This window comes from Manis pentadactyla, chromosome 5, assembly GCF_030020395.1.
Source record: "Manis pentadactyla isolate mManPen7 chromosome 5, mManPen7.hap1, whole genome shotgun sequence".
NCBI lineage: Eukaryota > Metazoa > Chordata > Mammalia > Pholidota > Manidae > Manis > Manis pentadactyla.
The window spans coordinates 2,303,119-2,330,770 of NC_080023.1; the positions used below are offsets into that span (position 1 = coordinate 2,303,119).

General features: G+C 49.7%; 2 protein-coding genes across 6 annotated transcripts in view; both read right to left on the reverse strand.

Annotated features, from left to right (window-relative positions):
- Positions 1-27,652, reverse strand: part of RGS12 (regulator of G protein signaling 12) — a 152,598-nt gene that overhangs the window by 33,425 nt on the left and 91,521 nt on the right. For 4 of the 5 annotated variants that reach the window (XM_057502011.1, XM_057502010.1, XM_036921279.2 and 1 more), the window contains one exon: positions 20,635-20,656. In XM_057502011.1, the coding sequence (XP_057357994.1) occupies positions 20,635-20,656 (22 nt within the window). Of the gene's footprint in view, positions 1-20,634; positions 20,966-27,652 lie in introns of those variants that run through there. The other variant, XM_057502013.1, reaches the window with a different exon arrangement.
- MSANTD1 (Myb/SANT DNA binding domain containing 1) overlaps positions 1-27,652 on the reverse strand; it is a 191,757-nt gene that overhangs the window by 20,350 nt on the left and 143,755 nt on the right. The window lies entirely within an intron of this gene.

Consider the following 27,652-nt stretch of genomic DNA (forward strand, 5'->3'; position numbering starts at 1 on the left):
CTGGTTCTAATAGAAATACTTCCAACATTTAACTATTAAGTATAACTTTTAAAAAATCAGATGTTCCTAGAGGGTATTATGCTCAGTGAAATAAGTCAGGCAGAGAAAGACAAATACCAAATGATTTCTCTCGTTTGTGGAGTATAACAACGAAGCAAAAATGAAGGAACAAAATAGCAGCAGACTCACAGGTTGGTTCCAAGAAGGGACTAGCGGTTACCAAAGGGGAGGGGTGTGGGAGGGCGGGTGGGGAGGGAGGGAGAAGGGGATTGAGGGATACCATGATTGGTGCACATGGTGTGTGGGGGTTCTTGGGGAAGACAGTGTAGCACAGAGATGACAAATAGGGACTCTGTGGCATCTTACTATGCTGACTGCAATGAGGTATGTTGGAGGGACTTGATAATATGGGTGAATGTAGTAATCACATTGTTTTTCTTGTGACACCTTCATAAGAGTGTATATCAATGACACCTTAATAAAAAAAATCAGATGCTCCTTTAGCCTCTATTGTGATAACTGTATGGTTTTACTCCATTAATCTATTAATATAACACAATCTTTATATAGGCCTGTGATATGCCGCTACCAAAATGTAAGCTCCATGAAGTCAGAGACTTTGTTCATCAATGTACCAACAGTGCCCTTAGGCAACTTTGAAGAAAGCAGGAGATCAAAAATAATTGCTGACTGAATAAATGGTGACTTGAATGGACAACTCCCTAATGCTGAACTTCCTTGCATGCCGCAAATAAACCTTACTTCATAAGGATACTTTATTTTTTTAAACACTGCTGGATTCAACTTACTAATATTTAAAAGTTTCCTTATTTATTCATAAGTGAAATCTGCCAATATAATTCTGTGCCATCCTTGTCCAGTTTCAGTATGAAGGTTATGCCAGGCTTGCAGCAAAGTTAAGGAGGCTCCCAACTTCCACACCATGTGTGGCATACCACATTAAGGTCCAAACACTTGTCCCTGTTTGAGAGAGGATCATTCAAGCTGCTGGCACAGATGGCAGGCTCAGGCTTGTGACGTGCTTCGGCCAGTGGGTGTGAGAGGCCCTACTGTGTGCCACCTCGTGGGGGGGCCCCACAGGGGAACCGCTCCAGCAGTCTGGCCCCTGCAGTGAAAACACTTACAATGAAAACAAAACTGAAGTGCAGTAGGCATGAATTGTACGGAAGAAGGGAATTTTTGCTTTTTTAAAGCCACTAAGATTTGGAGATTATTTATTATTGGAACATTACGTAACTGAAACAAATTGATACACTCATTTACAAATTGGTTTGGGCACAGTGCCTTCTGTGGGGGTAAATCTTTGGCTACCAAATCATTGTGCCTATGTTGATTTGCCCAAGTTTCTTTTTTTGTTAGGCAACTTTGAAATCCCCCTCAGATAAGGGGGATAAGTTCCAAGACCCCCACCCTCAGTGGATGCCTGACACCATAGATAGTACTGAACTCTATATATGCTATGTTTTCCCCTATACATATACATCTATGATAAAGTTTAATTTATAAATTAGGCACAGTAAGAGATGAACCATTATAACAATGTGCTATGATGAAGGTTATGTTCATGTGGTCTCCTTCTCGCTCTCAAAATATCAGACTGTGCTGCATGCACCCTTTTTCTTGTGATGACATGAGATGATAAAATGCCCCATGGTGAACTGACATGAGGTGATGACACAGGCGTGTGACGTACTGTTAGGCTGCTGGTGACCTGGTGGCCTATCATCTGCTTCCAGAATGCAGTTAACTGCAGACAGCAAGACCATGGCTGAGGGGGACACTTTGTGTCCCGGACCCCAAGAGCACTCGCCCGATTTCACTGCATGAATGGGGTGCTCTATTTCTGGTGCATAGTGCCCTCTTTGTTCTTTTTACCTTTTTTCACTTTGAATTATTTTGTCTGATATTAACGGTGCCATACCAGTTTTCTTTTTTTGGTATCCATCTGTTATATCTTCTTTCATTTAGTTATTTTCAACCTGCCTGTGTCATTTGGTTTTAAAATGGGACTTTTAACAATCTAAATGGAGAGCCCATCTCCCCTGACGCTCTTCCTCTCCCACTGACCTAGCTCTCTTACTCAGGATGCGTCCTACATGGCTTTCTCTATCCAGTCACTCCAGGCAACTTTACCTCCAGTGTTCAGTTGTACTGGAAATGCGACTCAAACAACAGTAACGTGATATTGGCAGCTGTCACTCACACAGCTCAGCATCGGGCAGGTGCTGCTGCAAGTGCATCACACATATGGACCCACGTAATTCCCACCAGAACTCCGGGAGGTGGGTCTTGGCACACCCGCTGTGTGGGGGGCAGAACCAGGGCAGAGCGCCAGCAGCAGAGTTGGGTTCACGCCTAGGCAGTGTGGCTCCTGAGCTCACACTCTTATTTCCTGTAAAACATAAACATCTGCCTCCCTCGTCTCTGTCTCCGCCATCTCCCAGCTCCCACTCATTGCATAGGCTTGAGACTCACTTTTCTGTGCCATCTCTAATTATTCAAATTTACCAAGGCATTAAATCCTTCTGAAGGTTTGATGACCCCCAGATCATGTGCCACACCAACCTGTCTGCACTCCATGTTCATCTATCCAACCGTCTACACGACATCTCCACTTGGACATTGAATAACATCTCAACAATCTCAGGTCTAAGCACAACTGCGACTGCCCATTTATCCGTTGCTCCCCACCTCAGCCCCTGAGTTGCCCAAGTGAAAGCCCCAAGGACCCCTCTCCTGCACTCTGTGCTTTCCTGGTGGACACCCAGTCACTCTCTGTCAGGTCTCCCATGGTCCCAGATGCTCCTTCTCAGCTTTCCCTGGTTCCTCCTGCCTCCCCAGACTCACATAGGGCCACCCTCGACTCACACTCCAGGCCTCGGCTCTGCTGAGCCGTGCTGGGCTCCCAGCTCCCACACCGTGGTCAACACCACACCCTAGTGCGACTGCCATGCTCGCCCAGAGGCATGCATGCCCCTACCAGCTTCTCTCCAACATGAAGGGCCACCTCCTGTGTGAGTCCCAGAGAACTTGTACATCACAGGCCTTCCCTCACCGTCTTTGAACAATGGCACCTATGCGAGGGTGCACATTAGCCTGAAATGATCTCCACTAATGCTGTTTTAGATACTTAACAGGGGTCATAAATGTTTTTTTTAAGGCAAATAAACCTCGCCAGATATAGTATTTATTCCTGGGGGTATAACCGCAAGATTTCTGGAAAGCAAGACAGTAGGAGGCTATACATGAACAATACAAATGTTACATCAGCTACAACAGTTTGACACCCAACTGTCCTAATGTCGGTGGCTATTTGCAGCTCATGATGATGCTGATCCCAAGGCTGCTGCATGTCAGCCAGCCGGGACAGAGGCCGAGATGACTGGCAGGTGGCCGATGATGTCCCAATGGCTCCAACATGTCTAAGGAGACACAGAGGGCCTGGCATAACCAGAGCTAGCCTGGAGACACACAGAGCCGAGATGCCACTACCAGCTCTCAAAACGCAAGACAGCAACAGTAATTACAATGCAGGGTGCTGATCCAGCGATGGACAAAGACCAGGGGACACAAGACAGGCCGGAACCAGACCTGCAGACACGGGATCCCCTGGTGAAGGTGCAACTTCAGTTCAGGGGGTGAAGGGTCATCTTTTCAATGAATGGGTCTGGGTTGACTGGATCTCACGTGGAATACAAGGAATCTGGTCCCCTAACTCACTTCAGATACAAGAAATCAGTTCCTGATGATCAGGGATTTCAGTGTGAAAGATAAAACAATAATGGTTTCACCTTCAAGGTCATGGGAAGGGCAGCACTAGAAGGACATAAGTGCATTTCCAGAAGAAAAATGACAAATTGGATGACATTAAGATTAAGAGCTCTGGGTCCTCAAAAGACAGTGCCAAAGGAGTGGGCAGGCAGGGTGAAGAGGGGCTTATCTGCATACGTAAGAGTTATTTCCAGCATACAGTTTATGTTTTCTACAAATCAGTAAGGAAACGTAGATGATCTCATAGAAAATGAGCAAGTCTCGCGCAGGCACTTCACGAAGTAGATATTCAAATGGCGAAAAGCACGGAAAGGTGCTCAATTCATTAGTCATCAGGGAACCTCAGACTCAAACCACAGTCCGGTGCCCCATGTACCGTTCAATGGCTAGAATGCAAACAGGCAATACAAGTGTGAGGGGAGTTCTCAGGCACGGCGGGTCAGGTCAGGGGAAATGGTAGATCTTCAGGGCGCAGGTACCTGAGAACTCACACTTGTATTGCCTGTTTGCATTCTAGCCACTGAACGGGTACATGGGGCACTGGACTGTGCAGATGCCCACTCGGGGTCCTGCACGAGCATGGCACAGCAGCACCACTCGCATACACACTGCCAGAACCAACCCTGCGACAGAACGGATGCACAAGTCATGACGCATTCGTACGCAGAGAAGGAGCAGTTCCTGACACGGACAATGTAGACACATCTCACGGACTAATGAGAAATGAGAGAAGCCGGGCACTGAAGAGTGCACTGTGAGAACACTTCCAAGTTCAGAAATGAGCTAGTGCCACTTCAGGGGGCAGCGACTGAAAGCGGGGACAAGTAGACTTCTGGGGGACTGGGAAAACAGTGTGTCCCCTTGTGGAAGTCCCTCATGCCCACAGGTCCCTCATGCCACTGATGGTGTGAGCACTTTCAGTGTGTAAATCACTCTTCAATAAAACGTTTTCATTACTTGAAGAACAGTTGCAGCAAAAATGCACCTGGACAAAAATCAAACTCATAGGTACAGAGAGACAACTGGCATCAGCAGAGAACAGGCTGGGGGGTGACATGGGTAAAGGGTCCACTGTGTGGGTGTTGTACGCCTGAAACTAATGTAATGCTATGTACCAAATTTACCTCACAAGTCATGACGCGTTCATACGCAGAGAAGGAGCAGTTCCTGACACGGACAATATAGACACATCTCACAGACTATGCAGCTGACCAGCCGTCAGCAGTCGGGTATCTGCATTTGCATTCTGCCTGGCGCCAGGGAAGCGGCCGGCACACGTGGGTCTGTGGCAGAGTGCCTGGGCGACAGGCCCTGGAAGAGCACCGGTCTGAGACTGGACAGACCAAGCCTGCGGCCAAGCTGGCAGGACCAGAGCACCAGGGACAGGGCCAGGAATCTAGTTTCCTCCCCTGCTTCTTCTGGCCACCAGCACCCTGTGGGGAGCCAGGCTGAACCTAGCCTGGGGTGGGTCTTTACTCCCCAGATTCCAGCATCTGTCCACAGAGAGTTCCTAAAGGTGAATCAGTGCTGGTGTTGATGGACGGGGGTGGGCTGATGTGAACTCACTCAAAGAGGCTTCCTTAAAGCTGGGAAACGTGGACCATTCCACGGCTGTCAAGTGTGGCTACTCTGAAAACAACCCCAGGGAAGTTTCTGCATCACAGAGAGCCAGGACTGGTGAGGGGGGCACAGGTTTGCTTTCTGTGGGAGGAACACTCTGTGCTGACAGCCTGAGTTGAAGCTACACAGGCACCAGCCCTGGCCTCGGTCAACTCAAAGCTCCTGTCTTGTCTGCGTCCATGGGCAAGTGCACAGCTGTGGTCAGACCACGGGGGTCGGATTCCACATTCCTCTGACCAACCTCAAGGCTGCCTACCTGCTTGCAGCCAGGACTGCACGAATAAAAGCACATGAAGCGCCTAGGAGCTGCCTAGGAGCACACCTGCCCAGGGCCAGGCTCGGTCACCACCACCAGCAGGGAAAGGCCACAGCCTCTCCTATCCCAAGGAAATTCACTCAACAACATGCAATTATGCCTATGGTATTTCTCTATATGGTGCTGGGTAAGCCAGGAATCCCTCCTGAGGAGGCAGCTCCCCCAAACCCCTTCCAATCAGAAGAAGGGCACATCTGGGGCACTTGTGGAGCCCCCTGCATGGGTGCCTGGAGAGCAGAGCCCAGTGCTGGCAAGACAAGGGTGTCTTCCTCCCAGGAGGCGGAGCTTGGTGATGACGAGACCACCGCACCAGGAGTGTCTGGCACACTCTGGGCACACTTTCATTGTTCGGCTCACCAGCCCGTGCTAATGCTGTGACCTCACAACTGACACTAAAGTCTACCAGCATTCACAGGGTGGGAGGCCAAACTGGGTGTTTGTTCATTCCCTGACGGCTTCCATGTACCCAGTACTAAGCCAGGTTCTGGAGGCACCAGGGAGGGCTGGGTGGCTGGGGACCCACTCTTTCTAGGTTCCTACGGGTAATGGAAAATCACTGAAGTTCTTTGTACAAGGAAGTGTCATGATCTGAGTTTTGTTCTGAATTATACAGACCATGTCCCACAATTATAATTGAAAAAAATTATGTCACAAAAATTCCACTTCTGGTCCTGATGGAATAACTAGAACCAAGCTCCCCCTCCTACCCTCCATTACTAGAAAAGTGGGCAAAAAAATGAAGCAACAGTTCTCAAAGACTGAACCACAGACTGATTTCTGATGGAAAAGAAATCAGTAAGGTGAGCCTGAGCCCTCCAGCCATCTGCAGGGGGCACTTCACAGACTGCACACAGGGAGGGGCCCGAGCGGCGACGGCTCTTTCCCCGAGTTAAGGAGACGGAGAGATCAGAGTCCAGGAAGGCCAGGCAGCTGGGGTCTGCAGAAGCTAGAGGAAAAGGGCCAGAGATCTCACAGGAGACCCTGAGGCAGGGCGAAGGACAGCCAGGCTACCACAGGCTGGGCTGTTCCCAGAATGCACATAGGGTTGGGAGATTTTCAAGTCCCAATCAGCTCTTATTGAACACCTGGCCTTCAAAGGCGATCCCACAAGTGTTAGGCTTAAGTAGCAGGGCTAAACTAGTAAAAGGGACTTTAGACTTGCCCTAATAAGGCCTAAAATCAAGTCTCAAAGGGATCGAGCCAATCTGCAAGTAGCTTAACTGCCTATTAAAATGAACCTCTATATTCTTCAAAGGAAGACAACCAAATCCAGCACTCAGTTGAAAATCACTGTGAGATAGGCCAGGGACATGGGACAACCATCAGGATTAACTCTTCCTGCCCATGATGAAAAATGCTGAGATATAAACAGTATAGTAAGAACAGGAGGGACTCCATCTTAAGACTAAGATTCCATTTTAAGAAGCAGAGAGTTGAAAAGATTCCTAACATATTCTCTGGTAATCAGACAATAGCCCAACAGCCCATCGTAAGGCAGGGCAGGCAGGCTTAACTAGTAAGTCCCCACTGCTTGAGGGTAGCCACTATCTTGGAGAAGAACAGGATAAGTAAGTCTCTTGTGTTGGGTTTATTTAGCAGAATCAGCAGGAGAACTGATAACAGAGGAGAGGAGACATGGTGGCCCACCAGAGATAAGCACCTTGAGATCACAAGTCAAGCCTACGCCTAACAAACTCCCCTCTGCCTTTGCCCCATTCTTGAAGACAGAATCCCCAAACTTTCAGCATACTACCTTTCTGAGGTAGCCACACTCTCCCTTCTCTAAGGATGTACTTTTTTGCCTTAAATAAAGCTTTCTCACTGCTCAAATTATTGTGGTTTGTCTCTTTGCTATCTCACTTTATTTCCAAGTCTTCATTCTGTCTTCGCTTTACTCCTAATAAGTAGGAAGGGGCTGCTAAAAGCTCAGATTTGGACCTGCATGTTTCTGTCGTCTGGGTGACCTGGACAGAACTGCTGCTGTGTGGTCTGCTCTTAGTAGCCTGCCTGAAAATCTCCTTTCTTTGGGAAATTCTCAGAACATAATCTCACTCCATCTTGTGCTCCATGGCTCCCTCAAATCCTGGAGTGGTCGAGGCTAGTCCCCATGCTGTGCCAATCCAAGTGGACACAGGACGCCAGTGACCCTGGCTTCAGGAGTTGGCAAGGGAATCTGCCCTAGGCTGAGAACTTTCCCTATTTCCCTCTGCACTTACCTGTTCCATGCTGCCTGCAAGGCAGCTGCCATTCCCTGCTGCTCCTGCTTTAATGAATTCCTTCCTTACCTACACTCGTCTGACCTGTTTGAGAATTCTTTCTTGCCCAGAGTCAAGAACAGTGCCCCATCCAGGTTGAGGTTTCTCCTAGTGCATCAGCTAGTGAGCAGGGAGAGACCTCTCTAGGCGCAGGTACCCAGCAACAACTGGACATGTGAAGATGCAGAAAAAAACATGTGAGCCATAATCAGGGGATAAGTCAGCCAATAGAATGCACCCAGGAAGGACAACAATGGTGAGTTATCAGCCAAGGACTTGAAGACGCTTACAGGTGCTGTAAACATGCTCAAGGGCTCAGGGAAGTATGGGCCCAGTGGGGAGAGGTGAGGCCACACACGAGACCAACACTGCTCCAGTAGGACACAGTCTCTGGAATGAGAAATTTGCAGGGTGGGATTAACAGCATATCAGATACTTCGCAAGACTAGATCAGTGAACTTAAAACAGAGCAAAGGAAACTATGAAGCATGAAGCATATGGAGAAAAAAAGAGTGAAGACAGACAAGCGTCAGTGGGCTGTGGAAACCTCAAGTGGTCTGACGTGCCTGTAGTCAAAGTCCTCAAAGCCACAGAGGATGAAGACAGCTGACCCCGAACACCCCCACACAGCATCTACACAAATGACCAACCCAAGCACAGCATAACTAAGCTGCTGAGAACCAGCAGTAAGGAGAAAACCTCAAAAGCTTTCTTCTAAGTGGCACACCCAGAGGCATACACTTTTTCTGCTACAGAGCATCTAGTTTGGGGGTGTCGGGGAGGGTTTTTCCTAATCTGAACAAAAGCTACTCAGGTGAGACCTTGAGAAAAGCTGCTGAGCCCTCCCCAGATTCTGATAATTGAAAGATATGTACTTATTGCCATTGCAGGCTTTAGATTCGTGGTTACCAAAGGTTCAAGGTTAGCTTCTTTACTATCTTACTATCTAACTTAACTCGCTTATTGAGCTATTATAAACACTGTCTGGTGATTCTTTTCTTCTCTCCCTTCTTATTCCTCCTCCTCCATTCTTTATATGTTGGTTGTTTTATTCTGTACTCTTTTGTGTTTCCTTTAATTGCTTTTGTGGGTAGTTGATTTTATTTTTTGCCTTTAGTTAGTATTTGGTTGGTCTGCTTTCTTTGCTGTGATTTTATTTTCTCTGGTGACATCTGTTTAGTCTTAGGAGTGCTCCCATCTAGAGCAGTCCCTCTAAAATACCCTGTAGAGGTGGTTTGTGGGAGGCAAATTCCCTCAACTTTTGCTTGTCTGGGAATTCTTTGATCCCTCCTTCATATTTAAGTGATAATCATGCTGGATACAGTATCCTTGGTTCAAGGCCCTTCTGTTTCATTGCATCGAATGTATCATGCCATTCTCTTCTGGCTTGTAAGGTTTCTGTTGAGAAGTCTGATGATAGCCTGATGGGTTTTCCTTTGTAGGTGACCTTTTTCCTCTCTCTGGCTGCCTTTAAAATTCTGTCCTTGTCCTTGATCTTTGCCATTTTAATTATTATGTGTCTTGGTGTTGTCCTCTTTGGGTCTCTTCTGTTGGGAGTTTGGTGTACTTCTGTGGTCTGAGTGACTATTTCCTCCCCCAGTTTGGGGAAGTTTTCAGCAATTATTTCTTCAAATACTCTTTCTATTCTTTTTTCTCTCTCTTCTTCCTCTGGTACCCCTATAATGCAGATATTGCTCCTTTTGGATTGGTCACACAGTTCTCTTAATGTTGTTTCATTCCTGGAGATCCTTTTATCTCTCTGCGTCAGCTTCTCTGCGTTCCTGTTCTCTGGTTTCTATTCCATCAATGGCCTCTTGCATCTCATCCATTCTGCTTTTAAATCCTTTCAGAGATTGTTTTATTTCTGTGGTCTCCTGCCCTACTTTGTCCGTTAGCTCCTGTATTTTTCTCTGCAGCTCCATCAGAATGGTTATGACCTTTATTTTGAATTCTTTTTCAGGAAGATTGGTTAGGTCTAACTCTCCAAGCTCCTTCTCAGAGGTTGTCTCTGTGATTTTGGTCTGGATCAAATTCTTCTGCCTTTTCGTGGCGATGGAGGTAGCTGTGTGGAGCCGGCACGTGTGACGTCTGGGAGAACGTCCCTTCTTGCTGGTTTGTGGCCCTCCTCTCCTGGGAGAACAGCGACCTCTAGCGGCTTGTGCTGCGCAGCTGGGCGCAGATGGGGCTTCTGCTTCCTGCCGGGCTGCTATGGAGTTTAGCTCCGCAGCTGCTGTGGGCGTGGCCTGCCTCAGGCTGCTGCTCCGCTATGGCAGGGCTGCGCTGGAGGGGGAAACAGGTGGGAGGCTGTTTATTGCCATGAGGTGCCTCGGAGCTGCGCTGCCTCCCCAAGGGTTAGGGCACCCGGAGTTCCCCAGGATTCCCAGCAGCTGGGCTGAGTGTCCCTGGACGCTTCCGTCCAGCTGTGGGGTCCCTGTCTCTTTAAGACTTTCAAAAAGCACTCGCTTTTCTTTGTTCCAGGGGCGCCGACTGTGGGGACCCACTCACAGGTTTTACTGTCCCCTTCCCCTAGTTTCCAGCACCCCACACACTGTGTGTCTGCTCTCCAGTGCGGATGACTAGGGCTGGGTATTTAGCAGTCCTGGGCTCCCTCTCCCTCCTGCTCCAACACGTCTCCTCCTGCCAGGAGCTGGGGTGAGGGGCGCTCAGGTCCTGCCGGGCTGCGGCTTGTATCTTACCCCCTTCACGATGCGCTGGGTTCTCGTGGGTGTGGATGTGGTCTAGCTGCTGTCCTGTGTCTCCTGGTCTCTCTTTCAGGAATAGTTGTATTTGTTGTACTTTCAAATATATATATGTTTTTGGGAGGAAATTTCTGCTGCTCTACTCACGCTGCCATTTTGGCTCTGCACCCCCTCCCCAGATTCTGGATCCACTTGTAGATATTTTCCCTAAGTTATTTTGGCCAATCAGATTCTCAACACAATCTGTATAATACTTTCTCTCAGCAACTGTACATGTATTCGCCTGAGAGGGAATCTATTATAATTTTTAGACCATTTTTAAACTCCTTCTTAAGTTAAAAGCTTCCAACATTTAAAATGATATTAATTATTTCAGTAAATTTTCTATTAAAATGTAACACAGAACTAAGTGCATGAATCCTAGGTGCATAGATCACTGGGCATTAAGAAATGAACACACCCCTGTAACCAGTTCCCAGATCAAGAGGCCAAACATGAGGAGTCCCTGTGGCTGCCACAAGGCAGCTGAGCCCGATGGAGGCACGGGGTTTACTAAAACATCCACACACTGTTACTCATGCCACGGTCTCATAAGATAGGCTCTTTTCTCCAAGAATCAAACTATCAATTCTTTTTGAGTAGGAAGGAAATGCACTTTTTTCAGGTAGGGTGTCTGGGGGAAAGACAAGGACTGGACCCCAAAGGGCTCAAAGGGGACTCCCACCCTGATTTTAATGTTTTAGAGAACAGGTCTGAAGCGGATGCACCTGCGTGTTAATGTGTTACTTCTGGAAGGTGGCTCTGTGCTTACTGGTTTTATTACTTGAGAACTTCTGTCTGATTGAAAACAATTTCACAATATAAATAATTACTAACAAAAAACCTCTCCAATTCTCTTGTATAACTGGAAAGAAGTAAGTACGTTGGGAGGCATCTTGGCAGAAATCAAGTTTCCATGCTTCCAAAAACTGGAATCTTCAGTATGACGAGTGTTTACAAATACTTAATACTTCATACCCTATAAATACACTGTTATTCTTGGTATAATTTTTAAGTTCAAAAGTGAACCAGAAAGAATGGGATACATTAAACCCAAATAAAGAGTTCTGGTTGAAACAACCCCTCTCACACAGCAAGTTACAAATTAGCATTCCATCTCTACATATTTAGCAAACATTTTTGAAAAATGTGCAATTAGACTGCACTGTTCTTCTGATGAGGAAAATATGAATTTACCAGTTCTGTACAAATATGTATACCACTACTCTGAAGCCTTTCACATTTCTTTTTCTCTTTCATTATTTATAGAAAGCAAAATCATTTGCCAAAAATCTTACAGATGAGAATACTTTATGTGTTAAAGATGGATACAGTCTACTTTCCACACCATCAGGCAGCCAGCCACCTGAGCTCAGCAGCGGTCAGACACTCAGCCCTGCCCCACACAACATCCTCCCAGATGGGCAGAGATGCCAGGCCAGGCCCGCAGTGAAGATGGAACCTGACAGAGAGAGAATGTGCCTAAGAGATCAGCCTGTGAGCTCTGCAGCCACGGGCAGAACCCTTCCCTCCAAAGCTGGTGTTCCCCACCCCCTGGGGTAGAAGCCCAAGAAAAACTAGCCAAGGAGCCCTGGCATGTGTGGGATTACACAGAAGTCAGTTATTTCCCGTGAATAACCGAAGGCAACAGGGAATTTTTCTGTGAGTTGCATTTACTCTGACATGCAGGATGCTGTTGAATCCCAAACACCTGAAATAATGAGTCATTTCTGGAAACCAAAGTTACTATGACTGTGAAGTATGTGGAAAACGGAGCCTAGAGGCAGACCTAGATAGAGGGCTGGGGGTTGGATTTTTACAGGAGGATTCAGGGACCTCAAGCCTGGAGGTGGGAAACAGGGATCCTGCCCTGGGTCTGATCTAGACGAACCCCCACAGCTCACCACGTGACACGGCAACTGACAGGGGCAGGGAGGGGACAGAGCCCAGAAAGGTGCAGCCGGCCGCCATGCCCAGTGAGCTACGCTCAGCCCTGGAGACAGCGGCTGGACTCAAGAGCCCTCACTGCCTGGTGCCCAGGGGAGCAGGTGAAGAGGACTGGAAAGCTCTAGTTTATGACTGTCTGCTTTCCTCTTCTACTTCCTACAGAAAGTTCCATTTAAAAACAGAACAAGACAAACCTGCACAGGAGGGCTCCCCAGGTAAACGTGAGTAAGTGAGGAAGGGTCACAGACTCTACTTTCCCACCCAAAAAAGCAACCAAGAAGTGGGCACAATCCCATGCTCAAGCTTCAAACAAGAAAAAGAAAGGGGAGGAAAAACAGCCCAGGAAGGATAAAAAAATAAGTTTTGACAGGTTCTATGTCTGACCCACCCAAGTTCCCAGCAGTTGTTCTGGGGAAGGAGGGTGAGTCAACAAATCCTGAACATTCCCATTTTAAAGCAAGGCACCTGGGAAGCTAGGGAAAATCAAGGATGAACCCCTGTGGGTAGAGCCCCAGTTGGTACTGAGCGTCTTGGCTCAGGCAAGAAGGACACAGGGGCTCCACACTGTGGTCTCTCTGGGCTCGAGAGTGTCAGCACTGGAAAGAATGGTGATCAGGGCCATGGGGAGTGCTGACATACATGGGTGGGTGGGTGGGTGGGTGGGGGATAGAGGATGGGTGGGTGGGTGATGCGTGGATGGATGGAGAATGGATAGAGGATGGATGGGTGGGTGGATGATGGATGGATGGATGGATGGATGGATGGATGGATGGATGGATGGATGGGTGGATGGGTGGATGATGGATGGATGGGTGGGTGAGTAGAGGAGGGAACAGATGGGTGGGTGGGTGGATGGAAGAACATATATAACATGGAAAAGGCAAAAACAAAGTCTGTTGAAGAAAACACAGCCTAGAGAACATTAAAATATTTCATGTTCTATGAGAGAAGGGGGAGAGCTGACAAAACAGACTGAGGACAAAATCAATGCTATTACAGAACCAAAAAGGGACAAGATATGTCTGAAAATCAAATTAATGACATAGAATAAGGACTCTGCAACTGAACTGCCTTTTGAGTATAATGGGACTGACTGGCTTCCTCAAAGAGCAGGGAAGTAAGGAGAGAACCTGTGGGCTCTGAGAAGCAGCCCTGGCAGTCTAAGTAGAGATGCTGAGACACAGAAGGGTAGTGGGTGGCCTGATGGTGACCTTCCTCCATCGACACAGAGCCAGGGCCAGGGGTCATGGGCTCTGGTGTGATGCTAGTCATGCATCCCACAGTGCAGTGCCCTCCACGAGCCCAGACCTGAGAGAGAGGGAACAGAGCAGGGCAGAACGTGCAAGGGGGCCTCTGTCCAGGTCTCCGGCAGGGAGTGAATCGCACTCTATAAAGAGGCAGAAACAAGATGAGAGCCACAGAGCAGCACAGGGCCCAGGCCTGGGTTCTGCCTGCCTGCCCACTGGGCGCCAAGTGTGCCGGGACACCGAGGGGGAGGCCTGGGCAGCGCTGGCATCCTTGTGTCAGGCAGCATGGCCCCAACCTGTGGCCCGCCTGCCTGAACTGCTCTCTGTGTAGACATCTGGGGTGATGTTCACCTACTTCTGGGTTGTTGGATTTGGGTTGATTTCCATTTTCTGTTTTACTTGTTCTTGTTACTTAAATTATTTATAATACACATTACCAAATGCATTCTACCAAAAGAGGTCATTTTCCTCAAATATCAAGTATGTGAAAATAAAGTGGGTATTATAGGTTCAGTGACACAGAAAAGTGATCTTGCTTTGGAGCCAGGCACACCCTGCTCCATGCCACACCCCAACTGCCCCCATCCCCAACCTCACCTCTCTGAGCCCAGCTCGCTCACCAGCCCAGTCTCTGGATCCGGCCTCTCTGGCTGAGCGCAGCCTTGAGCTTGCCCACTTGACATGGACCGCTGTGGGACGTGCAGCCTCTGGCTCTAGCCTCCGTCATGCGGCTGCACAGGAACCAGTCCCCTCTTCTGCTGTGGGCCTTGGAGTCTGCCTAACACAGTGGTCATTAAGGTGGGAACGAACCAGCGTGTGTACCGTGAGAGGCACCGGAGCGCACACACAGCGCACAGTCCTCACTCTGAACTGCTCCAGCTGGGCCACCTCGTTGGTTGCCTCCAGCCCTTGTGCCTCACTCAGAAAATGCCAAGTGCTGAAGGCTGAAGGTCAGAAATCCCTCTGCAGAAGATTTGCAAGCCATATCTGATAAAGGACTCATATCCAAAATACACAAGGAACTTATGCAACTCAAGAACCAAAAATCCAATAACCAGATTAAAAATGGTCAAAAGACCTGAACAGACATTTCTCTAAGGAAGACATACAAAATTGCCAACAGATACATGAAGTTGCTTTCACTAATCAACAGAGAAATGCAAATCAAAACCACAAGGAGATACCACCCCACACCTGTTAGAATGGCTCTTATCAAGAAGGCAAGAGAGAACAAGTTTGGAGAGGATGTGGAGAAAGGGAACCCTTGTGCACTGTTGGTGGGAACACAAAAGGGTGCAGCCACAATGCAAAGCAGTATGGAGGCTCCTCAAAAAGTTAAAAGTAGAAATACCAGATGATCCAGCAATTTCACTTCTGGGTATTTATCCAAAGGAACTGAAATCAGGATCTCAAAAGACATCTGCACCCCATGTTCACTGTAGCATTATTCACAAAGTCAAGATACAGAAACAACTCATCTGTCAACAGACATACATATGGATAAAGACAATGTGGTGTATACATACATGGAATACTATTTAGCCTTAAAAAGGAAGGAAATCCTGCCTTTGTGGCCCCATAGATGAACCTGGAGGACATTATGCTGGGAGAAATAGCCAGACTCAGAAAGTCGAATCCTGAGTGAATCCAACAGTCAAATCCGTGGAAGCAGAGTGGGATGGTGGTAGCCAGGGGCTGGGGGAGGGGACATGGGGAGCTGCTGGTCAAGCGTGTAAGTTTCCAGCTATAGACGAGTGAGTTCTGGGGCTCTGAGGTGCAGCATGGTGATCATAGTTAATACTGCTGCATTGCACACTTGACATGTGCTAAAAGAGTAGACCTTACAGGTTCTCACCACACAAAACAAGGCAACTGGGTGAGATGATGGATGTGTTAATTTTCCTGATGGTGGCAAACATTTCACAACGCATATTGAACCAGCAAGTTGTATACCTTACATATATAAAAAATTTTACTTGTCAATCATGCCTCAATAAAGCTGAAAGAATTAAAATAATTTTAAAAAGAAGAAAACAGAAAAACTTGTGCCATAGTAGTAACTTGTAACAGAGGTGAGTCAGAGTAAGGCATGCCGGCCAGGCAGTGAGGATGGTCAAGGACATGTGACCTTAACTATAATTTCTTCCCTTTTGATGGTATCTTTCCCAAGGCCCAAGTTTTATGATATAATCTTATGGATTCAAGAATGACTGGCTTAAAATGACCTATTTAGTTGCATTCCGCTTGGATTATAATTACTAAGTACCCTGACCTGCTCACATAACCTCTCAGCTAAGAGCTACAGAGGATCTGGCCGGCGGGTGGTCTGCACCAGAGCCCGTGCCTGTCTCTGTGGTGGGGCAGGAGCACCCCAAGTTCACAGGCTCTGATCAGGGCTCCCGAGCTGCCAGGTACAAGGAGCCCCCCTCACGGCCTTCTCTGTCACTTTTCCTCACTGGCCAGCCACCTTACTGACACCCTATCACTTGATTCAAGTCACACTCCATTGAAAAGGGGCAGACAGAAAAAGGCAGGGTAGAGAGTAGATTTAAAATCAAAGGCCATCTTCACTCAGAAAACAAACAGGAATTAAAATAATGCATGTCTTTTATCTCAGATACTATTTCTGAAACAATAATCAGAAATACTGGAAAGAAGTGCTTACTAGTTCCTGGCATGACATTTACAGTCTACTTCAAAAATATTTGTCTTGTTAATAAGAGGTACTTAACAGCAGCTCCTGGAGAAAGTCAAAAGAAACTGCCCAGGTTCGTGCCCCATGTAGGCTGGCTGTGCCGACAGGGGCCCCCACGCCTCGGGCACAGAGCAGCGCTGCAGGGTCTAGCCACAGTCCCCACGATTAAACCAGACATTTCTGCTTTTGAATTTTACTGAATGAGATACTCCTAAGCTTGTTTGCTTGTGTTTGAGAGGGTCTCACTGAAAAGGAAAACTTCAAAGTCCCTGCACTAACCCAGCCATACCCCAGGGTCTCACTGATAGCTGCATGCCCCTAAGTGCCCTGATTCAATCGCTCACTCAGTGCCGTGCAGGTACGAGGACAGCCCTGAGGCTGCCACGGGAAGGTCATTGTCTAGTGGACAGGGGAGCAGACAAAACCAATGACACAGGACCTTGGGAAGAAATGCAATGAGGGCTGATACTCAGAGTAGGGCTGGCAAGCAGCCCAGGCTTCTCTGAGGGGCTCCCCAGGACAGGGGAGGGCATGCTGGCAGTGGGACAGCACTGTGCAAGGCCACTGCAGACCCTGGGTGCCTTCGGGACCATGGGACGCCAGGTTGGGAGGATGGCACCCACACAGTCCCACGGGCAGCTCTGAGCAGGGAGAGAGGGGCCAGGTTGGGTGTCAGGTGCAGAGTGAACGCAAAGGGACACACCTCAGGTGAGGGAGAGGTAGAGGCAGCTGCAGCCTCGTCAAGGCAAGGACGTGGGAGGAAAGACCAAGGAGGGTCATGCACCCCCACAGGGGCAGGGAGGCTCTGGGACCAGCAGGCTTGGAGGGGAAGCGGAAAGCAAGGCTGCACCAGTTAAATCTGGTCACAGGCTGCCAAGTGGAGTGTCACATGGCCTGTCAGACCCCAGAAGCCAGAGCCAGTTCCCTTCAGTGATGAGCCATGGCCACAGCCCCACACGCCCGTGGATGTGGGTGTTTATGCTCCCCAACACCCCACCTTCTCAGCTCCAAGAGACACATGCACAGCAGAAAGCACTCTAACCTCCAGAGGATCTGTGAGTTGGGCAGGGGGAGCACCCCAGCAAAGTGCTCAGTATGGAGCACAAAAAGAGGAAGAAAATATGGGAATACTTCCATTACAATGAAGCTCGTTGTTCAAAACCCCAGAGTCGGAGAACTAGAGGCCCCTTCCCGTCAACACGGAAGGTCTGCCTGCTTCCCACCTGCGCTGCGTGTCCTCACACTTCCACTTCCCTGTGAGACCAGGGAGGCTCTCCGTGAGAAGCAGGACTTGCCACAAGAAGGATCACTCTGTTTCTGAGCCTCTTTCTAATGCCAGAAGGTTCTTCCTTTTCTGGAGGCAGAATCTGCCGCCTGGGCCTCAGCCCCAGGTCGTGGTTTGCCCTCCAGGGAGACTGAGCGCTGAACCCTCCCTCACAGGGTGGGCTTGGGCCGGGAGCAGCCAGCTGTCAAGGGCCCCTCTCCTTCTGACAACAGAGAAGATGAACTTGGAGTTGACAAAGATGGCAAAACTAGCATCGTCCAGCTTCCTTGAAGTACAGCCACAAACTACACTGAGAACATTCGTGAAAATGAACACAACAGTTGAGTGAGTCAAGATTTCCCCTGGACAGGCTGATGAAGCACTGGCTTCATGACCAAGGCTGGGAACAGCCCCAACCCACCGACATGGTGCTCCGGCCACTGCCTGGAGCCAGGAGGGCTTTTTCCCACAGAGGCGGTGCACTTGGAGCTCCCAGGGCCTCCAGATCCACAGGGAATGGGAGAGCAGCTCTGTGTGAAACACCCTCCACGCATCTGCTTGGAGCCTGTCTGCAAACCCCCGGCCACCACCAAGAAGGGTGGGTGGAAACAGGGTCTCCTTTTCTACCTGGGCTGTGCCTAGGAAGCAGGGTGTCAGGACTGGTGGGGCTGCGGCTGGAGCCAGCGCTGTCAGGCAGGATGGTGGGAGGCCAGCACACCAGAAGCCTTGGCAGCCAGGGGCTCCCCTCATGGCCCTGAGGTCAGGAGACCCCGCACCTGAATCCCAGCAGCCGGCCTGGTGCCTAGGCGGCGATGGCCCTGGCTGAGTCCCCTCCCTCCCACTTCAGTGTCTTTGCCTGCGAAGGTGGTACAACAGAATATACACCTCCTAGAACTACCATGTGAAGTGGAGGAGGTAATTTTATTTTCTTACTTATAATCAGAAAAGAAATGAAGGGAAAACAATAAAACCATGAAAAATTTAATACATCACACATAGCTATCTGGTGCAGTCCCTGAAACTGAGGGTGTGACCATGAAATAGTGACCTTTCCCTTCCCTCCTCTGCCACAGAGGGAGCCACGGAGAAGGACCCGTCCTGAGTGACACCAGGGTCTGGAGGCAGGAAGAGAAGTGGGGGCCGGGGGCCAGGAAGCCCCCACAGGGGAGGGGAGCCATGGTGGTCAGCAGTACCCCACTTCCTCAGAAAGGACCTGCAGGCTGTGAGTCAGGACTCCCCACACTTGGGAAGTTTAACTTTTAAAAAATTCTAAAATGAACCATATAATAAAACTCTCATACATGTACTGCTGATAGGAGAACACATTAGAGATGAATAAAGCTCAATACTTATGATTAAATGAACATAATAAATAAACCTCTCAAATTTATACATTTCCTGCAGAATTGAATGTCTCTACCACAAAAGGTAACTTAGAACCCAGGAGAAAGGGTCAGCATGACAGAGTATTATAAAAACCACTTGCTTTCATCGTGGATTTGGTTACAGGTCCTATTTCTTTTCATTAAGGAAGTTTTTCCCACTCATAGCTTAAGACTGAGTAAATGACCTGATTATCATTGTACATAAAACAGGTAACATAATTCCATTTACTAAAAAAATTAAATCCCCAAACACAAACCTCAGGATCTGTGGTCTCAGCCCCAGGTATGAGCATGCCTGTAATTCAATACACACTCCCTCCACTTCCCACGGCTGACCACAGGCATCGCTGGCCACAGGCACCGGCAGCCGCGCCTTCTGAGCCGAGGTGGGGGGGTTCCAGGCTCCCCAGCCCTCCATGGACAAGCCAGCCTTTCTGAGGCCCGGAGGTGAGGTCAGCAGGCACGGGACAGAGAGAACCACACTCTGCTTCCCATTTGCTCGCACTCAGGGGCAGCCTCGGGCCCAGGGCTGCCCCTGCTCGGGCAGCTGTTACTGCCGCGATCAGAACCTCAGACCCCAGACAGCAGCCAGCGAAAACAGTGCTCATGCCGTTTGATCAACTGTAGAATTTAATGCTCAAAAGAGGGAAGAATAGATATAATGAAAATGTGAAAACACTTGGGAGCAGGAGGACTTTACGCATATTCTAAGAAAGAAGGGACATTTGGAAGACACTCTACAAATCAAGTTTTTTAAAAATCATAAACTAAAATGATAAAACTATGTCAGGGGAATCTTAAGTGAAATAAGACATCTGTGGCCATTTCCTTTTCAGATTTGTCCCATTAAAATAATTCCCACACACAGATATTTAAAGGCAGAAAGTAAGCTCTGATTCCTCTTCATCCCACAACTCACAGTTCATCCACTACATCTTTCCTAAGAAAGGGAAACATAGCACCTGAGAGTCTCACCCTTATTTCTAAAATTGCTCAAATTCAGCAAGAACTTTGAAATCTTCACTTGCCAGTGTAAAAGCTGGTTATACAAGGGACAACATGCTTTAACTTGTCGAGAGCAGGTATGTGGCAGGATGGGCTGCAGCCCAGCACACAGACCCGCAGGTGCTCCATCCCACTCAGGTTTAGGTTCGTGACACATCTCTGCAACGAACGGCTGCCAAAACTCATGTTCTGGCCACCTGGGGGCCACAGAAAGCGCCCCCTCCCACCAAATTAGCCCTGACCAAAACCCTCCCCCAAGGGGACAGGAAAAAGAAAACATCTTTTTCAAGTGAGTCAATGGCAAATACACTTTCACAATTTGAAAACTTCATTAAAAATAATAAAATACACAACAGAAATTGTGACTTACCACCATCAGATACAGTTGCAGACTGAAAGAAAAGAGAGAAAGACATGAGTTAATTAAGTCTCATGACAGAAGTCAGGAAACAATGCGTCCATCTGCGGAGCAGACTGGGAGACTCTCTGGAAGGTTCCTGGTTCTCGGCACAGGTGCGGAGGAGCAGCAGACACCTGCGTGAGTCAGGGTTACGTTCCCACTTCCTGAGTGAGCCCCGCCCAGACCAGGCGGCAGGGACACTGGATCAGGAGGACGCTGTCGCTGCTCCCCTGTGAAAACAGCAAGTCTCCACACAGACTGGGAAAAAGCCTCAGACGGAACCTCAGATTCCAGCTGGATCACCAAAGTTTTCAGACCAGAGGCACCACGGGATCGAGGGGGCAGGCCCCCTGCAAACAATCCATTCAGGCTCTGGCTTACGTGGGCTGCGCCCAGGGCCCTAGGCATGACACACCCCCACTAGGCACCAGGCTTGGCGGAACCCAGGCCCAGGCGGGTGAGACAACTCCCCAGGGTTGGCAGAGCAGGGTTGGCCCACAGCCACGCCCCGGACACCAGTCCCCAGCACCCACCATGTGGCGCAGGGGCACCCAGGAGCAGGCAGTGGGGGAGGCATCCTGGAGTAGAGGAGGGTGGCTGGCTCAGAGGCACCGGACACAAGAACCAGCAAGTCGTGCTTGATGAAACGCAGGCCGGTACGGGACAGAGAAGGCGAGGAGGAGGCCCCGGGACGGCGGACGGCAGAGTCCTGTAGCTGCTGTGGTTCTCCACGGGGGCATCTGGGAAGGACCACCTGGGAGCACGCTTGTGGGCCAGAGGGCTCTCGGCTGCCCTGCCCCCCACCAGGGAGCGAAGTCGGGGAAGGCACAGGGGTGGGGGCTGAGGATGAAGGGGCCAGGGAAGCCAGGAAGCCAGAAAGGAGCCATTGTGGGAAGGACGACCTGCTCAGAGGGCAGTGGGTTCCACGCAGGGGCGACCTACGACCTTGTTGAGATTGCCAGGCAGGCCACAGCTCCGGAGAGCAGCGTGCTGGCAAGGGCCCAAAAGCATCCACGACGACCAAGAGGGCCTGATACTGGCAGCGGCGACGGGCGCCCGCTGCGCCTGCGTCTTCACCGAAGTCGCTACTCAGTGGCCACAGAGGGGCCCCCGTGGGCTCAGTTCTTGCTGTGGAATCCCCAGGACCCCGGCTTAGAAACAGCCTGGTGCTCCCATCCCTCTCTGCAGAGGCAGGTGAGATCGAGTGTGGCTGATAGAGGGAAGAGATGCCTGGCTGGCTCACCAACAGAGTGAGGCCGTGCACGACACACTCCCAAATCCTGGGCCCCCTGCACCAAAGGAGATCATATTCTAAGATGCCTAAAGCCAAAATCCAAACAAGTGAGGCCCAGGGATACCCCCAGGCTATCCAGGCTTCCAGTTAAAGTGTCCTCTCCATCCTGACAGAGGCACAGTGCGTCCGCACCACAAGGCAGCAAGAGCATGTGTGCACCGTCTCCCTGTACGGTGAGCCACCCACAGCCACGGCACCCCAAACCCACCATTCCAGCACCGTACCCCGGCACCACGGCCCCCAAACCCTGCCTCCCGGCCTGCATGGAGACTGGGGACTCTCTCCCATTCCAAGCAAAACTGGTCTCCACCCCTTACCTCGTGAGACTTACACCTGTAAGACAAAAGGGCCCACACTCTCCCCCAAACAAAGGGCCTGGCCTCTGACAGCCAGAGGAAGCCACTTCCTGATGGTGTTAGAATAGGGGCATGTCACTGTTTGAAACTATCATGAGTCCCAGCTCAGAAATACCCTGCAACTAGATACTGGCACCTTATTAATACCTTTTCAAAAGTAAAAACATATGCTCTTGCGTGTCCAGGTTTTAAACTTTGTCTTACCAGACAGGCAAGCCAGCAAGCCAGTCCTTGGTCATCAGCCCTCACCCTCCAAGGGCCTGACCTCCGCTACAGAAGCCCGGGGTAGGCGCCTCTCCCAGAATGACAAGCACACTTGGGGAAGCTGTTCTTCCCGTGCCGGGTTATAAGTGCAGTATATCAAAGGCCAGTTAGTCCCTTGAGACTATGAAGAGAAAATCTGCAAGGCCGTGCACAAAATCAGAATGCTGTCAGTATCTGAAAAATAAATCATAAAATGCAAACTTTATAATATGAAGGATGCAGTTCACTTCACATTACAATCATGCTTAAACTAAAATCTCAGGCTTTAGCAGACTGAACAAAATGCACTAAAAGTATCTCTACACACGTCCCCAAAATGAACTGAAACTCAAGATCCAGAAGAGGGGATATCCCTGACACTAAAAAGAGACTGAAGAAGGTGGCAGATGAGAGTGGGGTACCCCCAGGGCGCAGGGGGTCGGAGGCATGGACAAGGTGAGCAGGGGCAGGCTCAGGGCCGCTCTTGCTGCGTCTCGCAGGGGCGCTGCCAGACTCCAGCCTGTGGGGGGCCCTTCGCGCAGTACGAACAGATCCAGGTAAAGTTCAACAAGCAGTGCTCTTTAAGAAATATACTTTGGTTTTTAGAATAGTTTTAGATTTACATAAAAATTGTGAAGAGAGAACAGAAACAAACATACTTTTTTAATATGCTGCTGCTCCAGAAAAAGTAAAGGAGGAGCTGAAAATCTTGAGCCACAGCTTCAAATGGTGTATTTCCTTTCCTTCTCCCAGTCTGGTAGCTGTGCCAAAAGAGTACTTTCCAACCTCAAAACTCTAAGGCAAGTTCTAGGCAACTGGGGGGCCACAGGCTGGCGGCCTCTTGTGTGAAGGCTCTCCTGGAGGGGCCCGTAGCACTCAGGCCACGGATACCCCCAGTCCCAGCCCACACCTTCTCGAAGCCCCTACGCTCTGCACTGAAGTCTCTGATAAAGGGGAGCTCACCCGGGTGGCTCCTCACACAAACCAGCCTGAGGCGGCATCACAGCGCCAGCTCCACAGCCCTTTGCTCACGGGTTCCCTTCTCTGCCCACAGCTTACCCCCCTGACACCTGTTTATACCCCACCAGGCGCTAATCAACAGTAAGGCTCCATGGAGACATATTTTAATATGACCTGGACATGAAACCTCTGTCCTCTTACAAGTTTACATACTTCCAGAGAAAGAGGTAATGGCATTTCCTGACTAGATGACTTAATTTGCAAATAAATAATGTACAGTTACCACTAAGCTAATTCTTCCGTTTCCCATCTAGCACTTATTCCATTTGTAAGCACCCACTTGGGAGTAGCAGAGCCGTGGCATTATATTAACCAACATCCAGCTGCCTCAGTGCCCGAGTCCTTGGCCATTTGAGAAGGGCACAGAAACAGGCTATGGAGCACGACCTGGGGATGCATTCTATGAGGAGGTAAGGATTAAAGAGGGGAGGCGGTCAGTGCCCTTGGTGACAGTCCGTCAGGGGGCGGAGGCAGCTGCCCTGCTTGGGGGCCAGCGGGCTTTACTGGGGCCAGTGCCTGCAGGGCTGAGGGATGAGGAGGTGCAGGCAAGCAACCTGCTGACAACAGGGGGTGCAGGAAAGGCAGGTAACCCCAAATCATTTCTATTGGCCTCAGGACTAGTGACATGTCTGATTCTGACCAAATTGCCCTTTATAAGCCTGGTTTGCATTTTTGAGCACATCTGTCTGCAGGGGTAACAGTCTGAAAGGGCAAAGATTCAGAAACAACCACAGATAATTCCCAAAGAACTCACCAAGGGTGACTTTTCAAATTAGGCCTTCCCGAACGCCTGGCATACTAAGACCACTATAAACATCTTTATGAACTAAAACTTGACACTCCTAGTGCTTATTCTGACCCCCAGTACAGTCTGTATCACTAACTTGTCTTGTTAGCCTGTATTTCTTTGGTTCTTCCCAAGCTCCCATATCCACCTGCCTCCCTTACAAAAAGTGCAGCTGCATCAACAAGCTGCCAGTGAAAACAGGTCGCAGTAAGTTAGCACTTCTGTTTTTATAATTTAAACATATCCTATAATTACACAGCTCTGAAGTGGTCTGTAATACACCTCCAAGACTGAAATTTACTCTGATGTAAATATATTTGTTTTAAAGAAACTTACAAAGTATTTTACATATGTAAGTTAAAATAGTCTCTATTCCTTGGGTCAGCCTCTTAAACTTGATAGTTTAGTGGCAACTGATTGGGATTTATTCCCATCAGGAAATTTGTCTGGACAACACATTCCATGGATATTTTATTCTGAATTAATGTTTTGGGAGTTTTAGGTAATTTACATGAAGAGCGCTATACAATGACTTTAGCCTTTACCAGGTTGTTTCTGTTAGTAACGTGAAACAAAGCCGGTATTAGAATATATCATTTCCAGATGACTTTGGTGTACAGTCATATACAGTAATATAAATTTTCAATCTTGAGCCACTGACATTTCTTGTCTTAGACATAAAAAACTTTAAATAACCATATGTAAATCTTAAGTAATTGAGACCAAAGGCCTATAAAGTGGCCCAAACATATCAAATGTTGCAAATACAAAGAAACATAATCCAAATGATGTTTGCACATTCATTTAGAATTGCACAATCAGCTTTGCATCTAATATATTTATTTGACCTTTTAAAAAAGTGACCATTTCTGTTTCAAACTCCTGTCTGGGCCAGTACAGAGAAGAGTGGGTCTGTGTGGGGCAGGGAAGGCCCCTCAGGCCGTCAGAACGGAGGCTCTGCCCATGCAAGCACTGCTGGTGGGAGTGTGCCCTGGCTGGCTCAGCCCCAGCCCTCAGCTCTGCCAACTCAGGGCCCTTCAAACCCAGCCCTACCCTCTAAGGAGTTGTCACACTGATCAGTGGGCTGTGAGCAGCATCTGTCAGGAAATAAGATGGGAGAGAATAACATGAAAGGAAAGCACCCAGCACACCTCAGGGTCTGTGCTCTTCTCAAGCCTGGCTTCAGAGCTGCACACCTCTGTGCATGATGTGTGTGCAAGGTCCTGAGGTGACCCCGTCTCCCATGGTGGGCTGATAGCCACTGCCCTCAGCCAGGAGCACCCTCCCTGAGCCCCAACTCCCACCTGTACCTCACCTGGGGAGGCCACCTGCCTGGGCTGCTACTTCACCGACACCTTCTCAGGGAAGACTTCCTAGCCAGGGCCCCCGAGCTAGGCCCCCCACAGCCATGATGACTGTCCTGCTAGACAGCTCCCAGGTCCCTTGGTTAGGGGCCCAGGAGCAACCTCCCACAGAGCTCGCTGGGACCTGAGCCCCTGGAGTTCCACAGTGCTTTAGCACACAGGCACAAACACACACACACACACACACCCCACATGCTACTTCTTTCCAGCAGATTCAACCACATAGACGGCTGGACATGAGGCTCAAGTGGAGGCAAGGAGTGGCCCATGATCTAACTCACAGCATGGTGCTCCCAATGAAGAACTTCGAGATTCAAGAGACAGTGATGCCAAAAGGTGAAGGTACTCCAGGCATTTGGCACTGCACAGTGACAAACGGGGCAGGACACAGGTGTGGGACATGGCTGGGCGGCTGGAGGCATCACAGCGCAGCACATAACCATCTATGCAGCCCAAGAGGGGCAGAGCCCCCGAGCACAGGAGTGAGTGAATCAGTGCTTCTCTTTCTAAAACGTGTGCTTTATGAGCCTGTGCACAGGTGTGTACGTTTGTGTCCAAAAGAGTTCTTCAAACTTCAATAGAGTCAGAAGAAACCGGCTCAGGTAAAACCCACAATGACAGCATTTTCCTAAGAATGTAACAGCTAATATCCTGTCAGGCCTTTGGTGCAGCTGAAGATAATTAACTAGTAAGACTTTTCAAAGTCCAAAGCAACAGCCTGACAAAGCAGCACACAGACTCCACGCTGACGCCACGTGTTCGATGGGAACATAAACGTTACTCCGACCTCCCTGCTGAAACAGACAGCAAATCCTCCTTTCCGCACTGGCCCAGTTTAAGAAAGCCGAGCGTCTCCACTATGTCAGCATGCAGACGGTGTGGGAAGTCGCAGAGGGCTCTGGGACAGCATCCACACCTAGGCCTCCCACTGGACAGCTGAGCTCCCGCAGGCCGCCAGGAACACTGGCCCTCCCAGAATGCTTTGTGCGGGAGGCGGCCCTGCATACAGCTCTTGACTGGCCTCTCGCGGGGAGCCTGTGGGGTAAACAGCATGCTTGCCTACAAGCTGGAGACGAGAATCCGCAGCCCACTCTCACCTGAAGTGGGACCCCAGCCCCAGGAAAAGTTTTCTCATAAAGGCTGAGATGTACCAACTGTTTCAAAACCCCCGCCCGGTCAACTCAAGACTGGAGCTGAAGCCCTCTGCCCTGCCCAGGCTGGCTCCAACACTCCCAGCAGCAACACTGGCCCGAGAGGGCATGGGAATGAGTTATGGGACGCAGCCTCTGCCCCTGGGGTCAGGTAGGGTGTGGGGAAACCCAGCTAGGATTGCTCCCACTCACTCAATAAATCATTCACTGAGCACCTGGTTGAGACCAGACTCCTGCAGATGCAGGACGCAGGGAAGAAACCCAGAACAGTCAGCTCCACCCTGACCCCTGCGCTTATAATTGTCAGGTCCCCGCAGGCCCACCAGGCAGACAAGGCAGGGGCCACTTGAGAGCAGGGGCAGAGGAGGGAGAACATGCAAGTCCCCTCCAGCTGCTGCTGAAGAAGGCTGCCTGGGGCAGAGTTCAGGCCCCAGCCCCCAGGGCTCCAGGCAGCAGAGCAAGGCGGTGGGCGGAGGGCAAGGGAGGATAAACAACAGGACAGATTTGGAGGGCAGGGCCTCCTGCTGATCATCGGGAAGGCTGAAGGTTGGCGAGCCAGGGCAAAGGGCAGGGGAGACTGAGGGAGCAGCAGATTCGGGGCACAGGAGGAGTCTAAGTTGGACCTGGGCCCTGCGGCCTCCGCAGGAGGTGGGAGCACAAGTTGCTGGGTCTTGGGGGGTGGGTGTCCCTGCTGCAGAGTTAGGTTGGAGAGGGCAGCCCCTCAACTCCAGCTCGGATGGACCTGGAAAAGGAGAGAAGCTGGGAGGGGTGGT